Source organism: Helianthus annuus, chromosome 6, assembly GCF_002127325.2.
Source record: "Helianthus annuus cultivar XRQ/B chromosome 6, HanXRQr2.0-SUNRISE, whole genome shotgun sequence".
NCBI lineage: Eukaryota > Viridiplantae > Streptophyta > Magnoliopsida > Asterales > Asteraceae > Helianthus > Helianthus annuus.
The window spans coordinates 103,847,898-103,864,269 of record NC_035438.2 but is presented as its reverse complement, the minus strand read 5'-3'; the positions used below and the strand labels follow the sequence as shown (position 1 = coordinate 103,864,269).

General features: G+C 35.2%; 1 protein-coding gene across 1 annotated transcript; it reads right to left on the bottom strand.

The window, feature by feature from the left end:
• Positions 1 to 4,825: 4,825 nt before the first annotated feature.
• LOC110913429 (probable LRR receptor-like serine/threonine-protein kinase At1g56140) lies at positions 4,826 to 15,808 on the bottom strand. Its single transcript, XM_022158264.2, has 23 exons — positions 15,549 to 15,808; positions 10,763 to 10,955; positions 10,597 to 10,668; positions 10,401 to 10,472; positions 10,260 to 10,331; positions 10,000 to 10,071; positions 9,423 to 9,494; positions 9,268 to 9,339; positions 9,119 to 9,190; positions 8,941 to 9,006; positions 8,788 to 8,859; positions 8,570 to 8,641; positions 8,394 to 8,459; positions 8,205 to 8,270; positions 8,020 to 8,064; positions 7,890 to 7,942; positions 7,250 to 7,819; positions 6,985 to 7,155; positions 6,706 to 6,824; positions 6,036 to 6,246; positions 5,720 to 5,951; positions 5,496 to 5,646; positions 4,826 to 5,363 (listed from the first exon to the last, which is right to left on the bottom strand). The coding sequence occupies exons 1-23, from the start codon at positions 15,682 to 15,684 to the stop codon at positions 4,992 to 4,994; spliced, it is 3,099 nt and encodes a 1,032-aa protein (XP_022013956.1). The 5' UTR covers positions 15,685 to 15,808; the 3' UTR covers positions 4,826 to 4,991.
• Positions 15,809 to 16,372: the final 564 nt, after the last annotated feature.

Below are 16,372 nucleotides of genomic sequence, written 5' to 3'. Positions count from 1 at the left end.
ATGCATAACTAAGTTAACTACCATATTATCACATAATCTCATCATACAACATAACATGAACATATTAACAATAAGCATTCAACCATAAACATGATAAATACTAACCGGTTGGTGAAGTGTGTGTGTGTGCCGATCCAAAGTCCAAATCCGAGAGTTCTTGTGTCAACCGATTGGATCCGAGAGTCTTGGAGGTGTGTTTGTGTTCTAGAGTTCTAGTGAGAGAGAAGGTAGGAGAGTGTGTGTGTGTTCTTGTTCAACAAAATGGTAAAAATGGCTAAGGGTGGTATATATATAGTCAAGTTCCAAGTGGTGCACCCTTCATGGGTTTCGAGTGGGGGTTTACGGCCCAAAGGCCCAACCGGCCACTAGGTTCTCGGCCCAAAGGCCCATTCGGTCACTATTCACTCGAGACCTCATGGTCTCGAGTCGGGTTCTTTGTTCTCGGGTTGGGTTCTCGGTTCACATAAAACACGTACACATATATATATACAAATGCACACATACAAAGCACATAAAAGTTCACGTTTATCATCAAGTTTAATCAGTTAACTAGTCACATAGCGTACAAGTATATCGCATCAAGACACAACGAAGGTTCTAGGTTTCGAGTTGTCACAACTTGCATGGATTACGGTGGTAATCATGTATTGCGAACTGTCTCGGACAGTCAACCCGCAATCACTGGTATCGATAGATCCATGTCGATAATTAACATGCTTCGTTTTCCTCTATGTACGTGCTGGTTATGCGTAAACTATTTCGAACTCTATATGCTATTATCAAACTTGTATGCTCACCTTTACATTTATGTATTGACTGTATTTTAACGTATGTGACAGGTGTTTAAGGTGTTTACTTGCTAGGGAAGCGAGGCTAGAATAAAGCTCTAGAGCCCCCCCAACAAATAGTTGTCTGAAGTCAACAGAATAGGGGTCTTTAGAACAAACAAACAATATTTATTCATTTTATTTAAATCTGAGTTGTCGGAACAGAATATTTGACTGGTTGTTATCTGTAATAATTTGTTATACTATTTGGAATACGGTATGGGACGTATTATTTAACTAAATGGTAATGATAGTTGTTGTGGAAACTTCTGGACAATCTGTTTCGCTCAGTGCCATGCCCCGATGATTCCGCCATCGGTTGGGGTGTGACACCGCGGGCGATGATGGAAATTTGTTTTTATTTAATTTTTATAAAAATAAAGGTATTTAGGGTCATTTTTCGTATACGAGGTGTATTTTAGGATGTTTAGGGATGTTATGAATATTTTTAGGGTATATTTTAGGAGGGTTGTCATATTAACTATAAGATTTTATCACGCCTTAAACTTAGGAATTTTTGTTAATATCTAACTAAAGTGTAAAAAAATTTTAAAAATTTTAAACTTAGGAATTATTCAATGTAATTTTAAAGAAATTTGGCAGGACTTTTATCTCTTATTTTGTTAAACTTGTTAAAAAGAACACTTGATATCACATCGGATATGTCGGAAGAACCAATGATTTAACTCATAAAATGATTACACAGGTACTCGTACCGATGTAGCCAGAAATATATTATAAATGCAATAATCACTCGTACATTAAGTCATTATCTACTCGTACATTTTAATCTACACGTCAATATTGACTAAGACAAACATCGAAACGTCGACAAAAATAAGTAGGTAGTCACCGTATCTTCAAATGTTTTTAAAATGCCGTTGTTTAAAAGATATAATAGGAATAAGTAATAGATTTATAATTTTCTAGGGAGGGGTGAAAATGTAATTACTAACTATCCATAATTTTGTTAAAGATGAGGGAATAAAGTGTAATTAAGATGAGGTGATTAAAATGTAATTATTGTTAAAATACTAATTTACCCTTATTTTAGGTTGTACTTTATGCATTGACGGTATTTAATAACTTGATATTCTTTCGCTATTAAACATTCTGGAATAATGACTAAGTACGTTAGACTTTAACTACTTGTACACTAAAGCATCATCTACTTGTATATTTTAATTCACATGTCAATATTGACCAAGACAACTATCGAAATGTCGACAAAAATAAGTAGGTCGTCACGGTACTTTTGGATTTTTTTTAAACATTATAATTTATAAGATATGGCTAGAATACGTAAAAGAATTATAAGTTTGTCGTAAAGAGAGAAAAATGTAACTAATTATCTATAATTTTGTTATAACTCATTGATTTAGTGTAATAAGTTTAGGGGCTAAAAAATAAATAGTGTTTAAAAGACCAAATTACCCTCATTTTAGGGGTCTATCTATAAATAAAGGGGGGAAAAGTTCTTATTTTTTTGGTATCTTAAAATACCCTCATCATGCATTATAATATAGTATAGATAAACGTATTTGTATTTGATCTGATGTCATAAGATATAATCATGTGATATAGATTCTAGCAATCAAACATTTATTTAACTCAATCACACAAACACAAAAAATAATCTATACTATATATAATAAAATAAATCAATGTGTAACACATGTCAGCGATTGAAGACGTTTATTTTTTTTATTTCCCCGCATCTCTCTTCTATTTATTTTATATCAATTAAATAAAAAATAAATTAATATTAAATTTTAACTTACTTTGAATCCTTCTATTTTTCTAATAAAATATTATCCTTAAATTTAAATTTAAATTGTTAATTTAAAATATTTTTAAATAAAACAAATTATTTATCACGAAAACCATAGTTTGTATTAATATGTTGTTTATTTTTATTTTGATTATTAAAAAATATTATATCAATTTTATTACATAATTTATAAATCAAATTGTCCGGATTGGTACCACATTTTATCACTCAAATGGCTACTGATTTGCTTAAATTGAATAACATATCTTCTTTTCAACTATCTCCGCAATCCCTCTATCCATCGCGTATCGAGTATATCAGTTAGTTTTTTTTAGATATATTTTTTATTCGATATATAGAATTAGATTTAATTAACTCGTGTAATACATGAAGTCTTTTAAAGATATATTTTTTTATTATTTACTATACAAAATCAGATTTATTCAACCCGTGTAATACACATGGTTTTTAAAGATATAAATTTTTATTATTTAGTATATAAAATTAGATTTATTGAACCTGTATAATAAATGAGTTTTTTAAAGATATAACTTTATAATTATTTAGTATACAAAATTACATTTATTCAACCCGTGTAATACACAGAGTTTTCAAAGACATAACTTTTTTTGTTATTTGGTATATCAAAATTACATTTATTCAACCCGTACAATACAATGGGTTCTTAACCCATATAACTTTTTAATTGTTCAATATAAAAAGTTACATTTTTCTCTCGTGTAATAAACGAGGTTTTTTAAAATATCTTGTTTTATTATTTAATATATAAAATTACAGGGTAGGGATATGGTAAAAAGTGTCTAAAATGTAAGAAGGGTAAGAAGTGTTTTAAACCATTGGATATTTGATCTAATGGTTGAGATCAATAGGGTATAAAAATGTAAATTGTGTTTTAATTAGAGGGACCTTATGTAAAATTGAAGGGCAAGAGTGTCTTTTTCAATGTTTGAAATATAGTAACCATATCATACACGACCAAAACCTCCTACATTCACTCCTTTTTCCTTAAATATAGGAATTAATGATTCACCTTAATTGTAGGAGGTCTTTGGTTACATATTAGTCATACATTATCATAAAGAGAACTGTAATCAGATTCATGGCGTGGTGTTTTAAAACAACTGGATAAAATTGATTATGAGTCAAGTCATGGTGTTTTATCTGGGTACATTGTTCATGGCGTGGTGTTTTAAACATCTATGATTCAAGTCATGGTATTTTATCTGGAGACATTGTTCATGGCGTGGTGTTTTAAACATCTATGATTCAAGTCATGGTGTTTTATCTGGAGACATTGTTCATGGCGTGGTGTTTTATCAAAACAAAACATTCCCAGATTTTAAAACACCATGACTATGATTCAAGTCATGGTGTTTTATCTGGAGACATTGTTCATGGCGTGGTGTTTTAAACATCCATGATTCAAGTCATAGATAAAACACCACGCCATGAACAATGTCTCCAGATAAAACACCATGACTTGAATCATAGTCAATGTCTCCAGTTTTTTAAAACACCACGCCATGAACAATGTATGATTCAAGTCATAGATAAAACACCACGCCATGAACAATGTCTCCAAATAAAACACCATGACTTGAATCATAGTCAATGTCTCCAGTTTTTTAAAACACCACGCCATGAACAATGTATGATTAAAAGATGTTGCGATTAAAAGATGATGAAGAATATAAAACAATCAGATGTATAATATTTCCTAAAATTTCTCCTAATTCAAAATTCGATTCAAACCTTTAAAAACTCATCGGCAGTTTTTTTTTTTTTTTTGGCAGTTATTCTTGGAAATCAATTAAATGATAAAAATGTCAAATTACTAATATACCTTTTTGAATTAATTAGGATAAAGGACACTTGTCATTCCCAAATTATTTCTCACACTTCTCACAAAAGTCCCACTTTTTACAGGATCCTCTACCTAAAATTACATTTATTCAACCCGTGTAATACATATTAAAATAGATAACAAGACAGGACAGATATATTCCATGTATAATAATCACACAAGATATTAAAAATAATCGCACATAACAAGACAGGACAGATATATTCCATGTATAATAATCACACAAGATATTAAAAATAATCGCACATATAGTGTTACAATATAAAATATTAGGGAATCAGTTAAATAAAGCTTTTTGCAATTATGGGGATCGTATACAAAGGAGAAGCAAGTGTGTGCGAGTTGATGGATAATGATGATGGACGATTTATTTACTTCAACACATATATTACAGACCAAATTAAGTTCCATCTATACAAACATACCCGTATGTAATAACGTACTACTAATATCAAAAATACAAATATGTGTAATTATTTACTTGGAACACAGATAACATGAACATCGATCATCTACCTTCTCCAATGATATCGTGAAGAATCAGTCTGGAAGCCTTACTAGGTGACCGTGGTGAAACAGTAGAGTGGCTCGTACTTGGCACAGAATCCGTACCTGAAGTTGGAACCGCGCTTTTAAAGGTTGTAGCATCTTTAAAATTAAAACCAGTCAAATACTCGGGGCGAGTAATAACACCACTCGCTTCTATGTCTCCTGAAATCATTGCCACCACTCGCGACATTGATGGCCGTTGCATTGGTGAGGTTTGGGTGCATAAAAGGGCCACTCTTATTACACGTTTTACTTCATTCTCATCGAAGTCAGACAATAATTCTTTATCTACCAGCTCAAGTTCACTATTCGCCTCATGTAGGTTCCATGCCTAAAATCATACCAAAATCAAGTTCACTATTAATTTTTATTTTTATATACTAATGATACTAATAGTGATAGAAAAAAAGGTAAATATTAAAAATAAAACAACTTATGAAAAGGAAGATGAAACATCACATACCCATTCAAGAAGATATATTTTCTCATCTTCCAAACTCGAATCAGAATTAGGCCTTCCACTGACGATCTCTAGAGCCACAACTCCAAAGCCAAACACATCAGCCTTTTCTGTAAGGTGTCCACGCATTGCATACTCTGGTGCCAGATACCCACTACATAATTAATACTCGAATCAGTTCAAGAACATTAACATATATGTGTGTGTGTGGTTAAGACGAATCTTACATTGTGCCGGCAACACGAGTACTCATGTGTGTTTTCTTGTCATCATAAAGCTTAGCCAGGCCAAAATCAGAGATCTTGGGGTTAAGATCAGAATCAAGTAAAACATTGCTAGCTTTAACATCTCGGTGTACAACCCGTATGCGAGATTCCTCATGAAGATATGCAAGACCGCGTGCTATTCCGAGGCATATTTCAAAACGGGTGGGCCAGCTAAGGGATAACCTGTTTTCTCCTGCAGACATGATATGACTCTAAAAGTCATGTCTAAAGTCTAAAACCTATATTTATGAATGTAATGTCATGTGATATTTCTCACCAAATAATGCTTGATCAAGACTCTTGTTCTCAAGATACTCGTAAACAAGTAGTCGTTTTTCTCCATCAATGCAGCATCCGTATAATTTGACAAGGTTACGGTGTTGGACCGCAGATATTGTTGCAATCTCAGCAATAAACTGACTCTTTCCCTGATGGGAGGCTATGGAGAGTTGTTTAACAGCTATTACTCTTCCATCATCAAGGGTTCCCTGTTACCATCCATGGGGTTAAGTTTGACTCTAAATATCATAAGTATTCACCTAATGGTAACCAGGTTTCTTTGGTTTCCCACTAAAGTAACTAGCACTTTTTTCTAACTACAAAACCACTCAAGTTTCAATATTGTTCCATTGCTGTTATAAGTGTTAATCTATTTTAAAAAATACAGTGACCTAACCGGAGAAGATAAGAAAATTGGTTACTATTAAGTGAATAGTTTTTTTTTCAATTTTAACCCGAAATAGGAGGTAATTGTGAAGAAAAAAGTCAATAAATAACAATCAAATTTCATAAATGTTCCATTTAGGTAATTCAAATTAAACAATTATGAAAAAAAAAAAACAGAACAATGGAACAATAGTGAAACTTGAGTGATTTTTATATCAAGAAAAAAAGTATGAGTAACTGTATATGAGTACTTTTTTATAATTTCATAATGTAGAGTGTACCTTGTAAACAGGTCCAAAGCCTCCTTCACCAAGCTTATTTGCAGGACTAAAATCAACAGTTGCATCTCTTAGGTCTCCATAAGCAAAGGTATATGGTTTGGCATCAATTCCCAAAAACTCTGCAAATCAAATGAACATGCTTGATCACAATTACTTAACCATGAACAAATAATAATAATAATAATAATAATAATAATAATAATAATAATAATAATAATAATAATAACAACAATAATAATAAGAATAATAACAATAATAATAAAAAACTCAGAAAGCCACCTTCATAATTGTCAGATGTATCCTGCTGCTTTTTCTTCCGCTGACGATAAATATATAGTGCTAATGCTGACAGAATGCTTACAACAACAATAGGAACCACAATCCCTACAATCAAACCGGTTCTATTCTTGTTTGTGGAAGGTGGAGTGTTGTCCACAGTGGGGGTGAAGTCTGTACAAAAATAAGTAAAGGCGTACAAAAATCAAGCATATTATGATTTCAAAGTTAAGCAACCAAATTTGAGAAAGAATTAATTATATTATACTTGGGGTGGCACTGATTGCTGAGATAAGAGGCCCAAAAGTCCCTTGAGTCGGTACACAGCACGTCCCTTTTCCAGTCCAAAATAAATGTATTTCAAGGTAGTTTTCTGAAACCTGAACCGTTAAATCTCTTGAAACAGGACTAAAGGAAGCCCCTCCTCTTGCTTCCCTTTTTATATCAAAATCTTGAAACACCCGGTTTCCCTGTAGATAAATGTCAAAGACACGCCTTCCAGTACTTCTCCAGGTGGCACCATCTTCAATCTCTAGTTCTGCAAACTGCAGGGTGACCGTGTAGTTACCGTTTTCCAGACCTAAACCATAGTATCTTAATGATCCAGCAGAGAGTCGTGCAGTCTGGAAAAGTTCTGAATCTAACGTATTTGTGAACTGGCGTGAACTGGAGGCCGTGTATCTTGGGTTGTCCCTTTGTCCAACATTACTAACACCCCACCTCTGTTCAGAAGTAACATAGTATGTTGCTGCTCCAAGAGTTTCGTTATCTCGCTCATGAAGTATTCGGTTAGAAGATGTGATTGGAGGACCACCAGAATTGATTCCAAAGTTACTATCTGTAAACCAACATTGGTGTTTAGATTGAAAAGCGAAAAAATGAGTTTGAAATTTTATGTTCTTGCTTACATCTTGGGGACCCACGATTACAACGGAAATCTCTTTGGAGACAATTCAAACCACTGGTGACAGAGCACATTGCATTTCAATTAGTATGGGCATTCTTAGTTAGCAAAGATTTATAATAAAGTACAATCACCTGTTTCCGGAACTTTCTAAAGTGAAGTTGTTCACAACTAAGTTGCTGTGCAGACATACATTAGAAAAATATGTATTAGCTCCATACGCAGTTGTTCATACCGACTTTAGAAAAACACGATGCTGCTTCTTAAAGTCGAGGCAAAACAATAAATTAAAAGTAATATTCAAAATTAATGGACATACAGTTGTAGGTTTGTCTCATTCACCCAAGAAGGAAGTGTCCCAGATAGTTCATTGTATGACAAATCACTGCATGAAGAAAATTAAAAAAAAAAAATGATTTACCTTTATTGAACTAGGCTATAAGCAATTTTGAAAATATATAAGCTTAAATTTAAGAAACATGTATAATTACACACAGGATTCACTTACATATTGCGAAGAGATGCGCTCTTTACATCCGGAAGGGTACCATTTAAGCTATTGTTTCCAAGAAACCTGATAATAATAACTGTCAAAATTGAGCACCAATAATTTTACTCCAACACTGAGACTAATTGTCCATTGTATGCAAATCACAATTTAAAATAAGAGATTATGGCTATTACAAGAAAGAGAGTTGACTCATGTTGAACAAGTCTCTTGGAATCTGCCCAATCAAATTGTTGAAGCTCAAATCCCTGAAAAGTAGAAACCGAAGTTAGTAAATGATATAATAAGGCCAAATAGACAATAGCATCAAAAATCTTTTTTGAATAATTTTATTTCATGCGATGCAAATATATCTAAATGTTCAGATACTTCAGTCTCAATGCTGGTTACTCACAGTTGTGTCAAATTTTGATATTCTCCTATGTCAGTTGGAATAGAGCCAGAAATTCTATTATTCCTCAGACTCCTGAAAAGGTTAAACATGCATCTCATTACAAATATCTACAAAGGAGCTAAGGACTTGAAAAAGATCAAAATATATTCTCACAGAACAGTTAAGGACTTCAAATCCGTGATGAAATCCAAAGTTCCATTAGATAAACCACTTATCCTCCTGTAACATTATAGAACAAGAGCAGCAACATATCAACCGCTTTAGATTACAAAATTAAAATAGAACGACTTGTAAACTGTGACAAAATTTGTAAAGAAAAAAAAAGACTTACAAGTCCTGCAAAGAGGTCAGTCTTGAAAATGAAGGTGGTATTGAACCTTCAAAAGCATTTCCCTCAAACCTCCTATTCAAGCATGTAAACAGTAGTACGGTTTCATGTCATACTCATACACCTTAAATATGCCATAGAGATTAACTTACAATGATTGTAACTGTGTCCAATTCCCTATAAAGTTGGGTATTCTTCCTGTAAACTCATTATCTGAAGCCCACCTGTCAGCCCAAAAGCAATGTTTCAATAAATATTAAATATAATGCAAATTACTCTGAAACGTCATTTAAATAAATGTTCTTACACTGTGACCAGACTCGTTAAATTTGCAAATGTAGAAGGAATTTCACCGCCAACTCCAGCACTATCAATGTATCTAACAAAATGAACATACATGGATATGATATTAAATTATTTGACTATGGGTGTAAATGAGCCGAGCAAGAGCTCGAGTAGGCTTGTTTAACTTACGGGAGCTCAAGCTCGGCTCGTTTATTATTTATTAATTAATTTATAATTATTATTTATATATTTTTAGTTATACTTTATAATTATTATTTATATATTTTTTAGTTATACTTTATAAGAACATAATACAAAATTTTATATATAATAACAATTGTTGTACAAATATATTAAATATAAATAATATAGGCCCGCGAGCTAGCTCGAGTAGGCTTGATAGCTGAAGCCCGGGCTCGTTAGCCTATTTTAGGCTCGAGCTCGTTTAAGTGCATCTCGATTCGAGCTTTGAGCAAGCTGATCTCAAGTAGCTCACGAGCGGCTTGGCTTGTTTACACCCCTAGATTTGATCGAAGGTAAGGTACATTCTGAACTAAGCAATTTAATATTTAAAAGATCACATTCATTAATGTTCTTACAACTGTTGTAATCTTTGCAAATTTCCAATTTCAGAAGGCAGGGAACCATTAAAATTATTTGTGCCAAATGCCCTGCAAGATGGAAAGTAACAGAAATTCTCCAATCACCAAAGGAAATATAAGGACAGAGACAACAGAAGAAGAAAAAAAACATACAGAGATCTAAGAAAAAAAAAACATACAGAGATCTAAGAAAAAAAAAACATACAGAGATCTAAGGACAGAGACAACAGAAGAAGAAGAAGAAAAAAAAAACATACAGAGATCTAAGGTCAGTAAGCAGCCCTATCTCTGGTGGAACCTCCCCAGATAAGGCATTGATGCCAATAGTCCTAAACAAAATTCAGATTAAGCGTCAAGAACAATGAGTTTAGAGTATCGAAAGGAAGGAGACGGCTTACATCCACTGCATCCGAGTTAAATTGCCAACGGAAGGTGACAAGGGGCCCGTCAAGTAGTTCTGGGCCAAATTACTGGAGCAAATTATACTTGATTAGTAAGCCAAGTAAATAAATATATATATATATATATATATATATACATATACAAGCAGATGCAGAAGCAGAAGCAGAGATGGTGATATGATGATATACATACAGATTGGTAAGGTAAATCAAAGTCCAGAGTCCTTCTGGTATTGTCCCCACAGCATTCATTGCATAAACTTTCCTGATAAGACCACCGAGCAATGATTGTCGTCGTCATAGATAGATTAAGAAGAGAATAAGTAGTAGCATGCATAAAGTGAAGAAGAGGTGATTACAGGCGAGTGACGTGGCAAGTAGAATTGGGGAAAGTACAATCACATTTGATGGCGGGATTGTAAGTGTTGGAGTCGAAGTCGGTGGAATCCAGGGCAGCGCCGCTGCATGGTTCTCCGCTTATGTTCCATCTCATTTGTGTCACTGAGCTTTCCGGAATCCCCCATTGGCTAAACATTTCGTTTAGAACCCGCACTGCAACCAATTTCAAAACTCAATATACCAATCATTTCTCTCAATACATTTTCATTTATTTCGAGGTCGTCGTCTAACTATGTTAACATCCATCAAATGTCTCTCAAAGAGATGTAAATAAAACTTTACACATATCTATATGTTAATGATGACAAACAAGCTCCACTTCAATTTATACTTAGATCATCGTGCTTGGCAGGGTTGTGAATGGGGTCGAACAACACGCGTATTAAACTTTTACATAAACCCCAACTCGGTCCATGCTTGAAAATCGTGTCATACACTTGAACCAACCCAAGCATGACATGAGTATTTGTGGGTTGACACAAATTTGACACATTTAACACGAAAAGATAATTTTATGAGTTAAATGCCTGGTTTGTCCCTGTGGTTTGTCATTTTTGTAGAGTTGGTCCCAATGGTTCAATCATAGTTGATCCTAGTAGTTGTAATTTTTACGTTCGTATGATCCTTATCATTAACCTCTCTTAACTTTTCTAGTTAAATCTTGTTAAATGACATAATTGTCCTCTGAACAATTAAAAAAATTACAAAGATGCCCACCCCTCATCTTTTTCCTCCTCTCTCTTTTAATAACCCTACCACACAAAATTACACATCAGACATACTCATACTCATCAGATCTGTTCCAATTTCATCTCCTAAAAGTAATTTGCCACTTCATCCAGCGTTTTAGAATCAGTTTTCTCGATCTATTAATCTATTAACTGTACAATGAGTATGAAAACGGTGTAATCGTCGTGGTATAGAGATCGAACAAAGGAGTTTTCGAGCATAATAGAGAGGCTGAGAAAGTCGGTGTCGTCGGCTAATGTGGTGGCCGGAATTAACAGTAGCGGAGGAGGTGATGGAACCAAGCGTGGTTAATCGAGATCGAGTGTAGCATTTCGGTAGGAGTTTATTAAGAAAGATTCGAAAATTGGATATGGTGTTCTTCATACGTCACGGAAGCAAAATGTGAGTTAATTTGTATATAGTGATTAGAGATTTGGATTTGATATTACTTGTTAGTTATGTGTTGGGATGATGATTGTGTGTACTTGTGGTGGTGGGTTTTACAGTGTGGGTGGTGGTGGTAAGTTGACGGTGGCAGTGGTCATGGGGTTGGGTTGCAATGGGTGGTAGTATTGAATGTGGAGATCAGAGGTTGAAGAAGAAGTGGGGTAGGACCCACGAATATTAAATATTGTTTTAATAATATAACTATTTTTATTTTTGATTTTTAATAACTAAGGGTATTTTGGTCATTTAACATAAACTTAACTAGAAAACTTAACATAGGTTAGTGATAAGGAACACACGAGTGCAAAAATTATAACCACTAGAACCAACTCTGTAATTATTAAACCCTTTGGACCAACTCTACAAAAATGACAAACCACAGGGACCAACCAGTCATTTAACTCTAGTTTATTTAGGGTAAATTGCATTTTTCGTTCTTTATGTTTGTAGCAGATTGCAACGGATGACCTTTAACTTCAATAATTAAAGCCACAATCCTTTATTTGGAAAACGCAATACATCTTTCGTCCTATAGCACTAACAAGATTAAATTTTTTTGTTAAAATAGGTCATATCCATTGCACATGAGGGTATAGATGTCTTTTACCCTTATATATACGAAATTAATATATATATATATATATATATATAAATCACACCCATTCTCTCTTTCCCATCCCACCGGTCACTCTCTTTCTCTCTCCCTCAACGTTCTCTCTTTCTCTCTCTATACATCTGACTTTTATCACAACCCACAAGCACCATGAAGGGGTATGGTCCCAGATCTTGCACTAGGCTTAGGCGCAAGTGACCATCACCCGGTTTACTTTCTCACTCGACAAAGAACATGCCTCAGTGGAGGCGCGCGTAGTTTGCTTTCCCACTCGGATAAAGATGAGATTCTCATCTTGTGTATGAAAATAGCTGTTTTAGGCAGCATACACAGAATGCGGTAATTGCTACTAAAGATGGTAGTTGTTACTATCATCTAAATCCACATCTTCTACAACTGTCGTGTTACTACATTTCGCACATTGCCATATACAATCCCACGCGGGCGCGCGCAGAGATAATATTGGATGATGCAACCTTCCGAGGCTACAGTACCGCACGGGGCGGCGAAGGAAGTGCAGAGTAATGTGTAGATGTGTTGTTCTGTACATGTACAACTTACCCAACACATGTTACGGTCTAGCACAAGCCTGCAGGGCGCACGCGCAAGGGCGACATCTTATTATAATGCAAGTGGAACTATCACTTTGACTTCTATGACCAACCAGTGAGTGGTATGCCTGACAACAGCGGTTAGCTGTCCATCCAATACACGGCTACCCAACCCACTTACGGAGCTCCCACTTGCATAAAGCTGATGAACAGACTGACAACCAAAGCCAGCAAGCCACGTAGCGGTCGTTTCTTCGTGCGCCTGTGGCGACACCTCCACCGTACGCTTGACACTTCTGCAGCCTACACACCTGTTAGGCCTATGGAAAAGCTGCAAATTATCAGTCAGGCCCAAGGCCCATCAAGCGGCCTAATGGCCCCTCTCCTTCACTCTTTGGCTATAAATACCAACTTCAAAGCAGGTTTGAGGTAATGCTAATCTGCTAACTCACACTTACTACTTTATCATTTATCTTGCTTCCTAAGCAAATACTTATTCTCATGCCGGAGGGTGGTAACAACGAGTAACCCCCACCCCATTCTCCTTGTTGCGAGTCACGGTTTGTTTCACTGTGTAGGTGACAGATTAGAGACGATACAGTCATCGATCGAGGAAAGAAGGGATTAACCCTATCTAACGAGACTCGACCCGTGGACTAACCTCCTGCTTAACCACTGTTTCTTCACACCATTTACCACCACCACTCTCAAGAACCACCTACCACCACCACCACCACCACAACTGAACCCTAACCTACCACCACTTCTCACTTTCTCCTCCCTCTCTCTACCTGCAACCTAGCACCTCCACCTACCGCTGACCACCTCAACCCCAAACAGATCTGAAAATACAACCCACCGCTGCCTGTAACGCACTAAAGCACTTATTTTACTTGTACGAATCCGACTGTATATTCGGATGTAGAGAGAGGAGGTGTGGGTTGCCGCCGACGGCGGCTGGTGGTGGCAAGAGGTAACGGTGCTAACAGCGGCTAGTGAGGTGGCGGGAGGTGACAGCAGCGGCGGAACCTCAGGGGGGTCAGGATGTTCCGTTGACCCTCCGGCCACCCTCCGGCGATTAAGTTCCAGACTAAACAAAGATTCAACGGTGACGACTGTTAAAACTTTGACCCTTCGGTTGTCCTCCTAGTTGAAATAAATATAGAAGCGATAAGGTAACTCCACAATGTATTTCTCCGATGTGATGGCAATTGTTCAGATGTGGGTGCTGGTGTTTGGTGGACAATGAAGACGGAAGAGTGATAAAGATGTTTTACGACTTAATGCCCTAACTTCATTTTATTATTGGGCTTTTAAAATTTTCGTTTAACGGCCAACTTTAAAACTAATAAATCCTTTTTGTACTGGAAAATGTTACTGGGGTTCGATCAGACTAAAACTCGAAGACTACTTGTAAATTAATACATTTTTAATATTGTTGTGGTGGCAGGAGGTGACGACGGCTGGTGGTTGTGGGTTTGATGGTGGTGGCTGCTGTTTGTTTAGAGAGAGAAAGTTCAGAGTGTGTGTGTGTGTGAGAGAGAGAGTGAAAGAAAAGAGGGGTATTTATATTTGATCTTATTTTCTTGAGTAAACTTCCATTTTGCTCCCTGTGGTTTGGTCACTTTAACGATTTTGCCCCAAACCTTTAAAAATAGCCATTTTCCTCCAATAGTTTGCTATGGTTTTTCCATTTTGCTCCCTGCGGGGAGCAAAATGGAAAAACAGACAATTTGGATGGAGTTAGAGACGGGGAGCAAAATGAAAAAAACATAGCAAACTATCGGAGGAAAATGACTATTTTTAAAGGTTTGGGGCAAAACCGTTAAAGTGACCAAACCACATGGAGCAAAACGGAAGTTTACTCTATTTTCTTTTATTTATACTATAAATAATTAAGTAAAAAGACTAAACTGTCCTTAAGTAAATAGATTTAACTGAAAATTTTAACCTTTTTAGTGCTAAAGGATGAAAGATGTACTGAGTTTTCCAAATAAAAGATTGTAACTGTAATTATTGAAGTTAAAGGCTATCTGTTACAATACGATCCAAACGTAAATGACGAAAAGTGTAATTTACCCTTTTATTTAAAACATCACTCTAAATGAATATAGTATATTATTTTTTTGCAAATTTGTTTTTGCATAAAAATAGCAGAATAGTTTAAATTATCACATAAACCCACTTAAAGAAAAAATAATAAATCCGTCCGGTTGACACAAATATCACCCGTTTAGTTATATGTGCTTGGTGGTTCAACCTAAAATAACCCAAACCTGTTTAAACTAAAGCGAAGCATGTGAAAACGTGTTGTATGTGTTAGAAGTTTATGTAAACAGTGTAACTTGCTTGGATTCACAAGTTTGAGAGATGAAAAGCATAACTAAAGAGTAGAGAGAGAGAGACCTTCAGCTGGATCCGTGACGGTGACGTTTTGTGTTTGAGCTACAACGGCCTTGATAATGAACCACCACCACAACCATGATGCCACCGTAAAACCCCTTAACTTGAATCTTCCAGCACCAGCAGCAGCCCTTTCCATTTTACAGAATCAACTTTTTCTTATTTCCAAACATATATAGCTGGACACCATCGAAAGCAGCCAATTTGTTTAATCATGCACTTGCTAGTGGGGTTCTCCAACCCCGATCATTCTGGTTTCTTTTTATTTATTAGTCAAAACATCCTTATCTTAATGCTTCAAAAACATACAACTCCACGTGCTTTGACTTTTCAAACGTTTACTTTCAAAAATATCTCCTCTAATAATGAAAACGCAACGTCTTGCGTTGTTTGATAATGTTGAATAATAAACACAGGTTACATAAATACCAAAAAAAAAAAAAAAAAAAAAAAAAAAAAAAAAAATCTTATTCTCATTTCTGACATGTACAATAATTTATATCGGTTTAGCTGTTATTTCGTATAACCGTAATATTTTTTTTACGTTAATTAGTTTAGAGTGTCCGGTTCGTCCTCACTAGAGATTTATATTGTTTCTGTTTCGAGTTTAAGTTCGAGTAAATATGAAATGTAAGCTCCATTTAATAGACAACAATATCTTTAAACACTATTAATATATATAAGGTGGTTATATAATATATCTAGTTTTCTTAATCTTTCCCCATGTCTACACAATATCTTTAAACACTATGAAGCGGTATGGTCCCAATTCCCTGTTTACATGGCAGGGACCACACCACTTTCGAGCATACAAGGCGTCCACATCA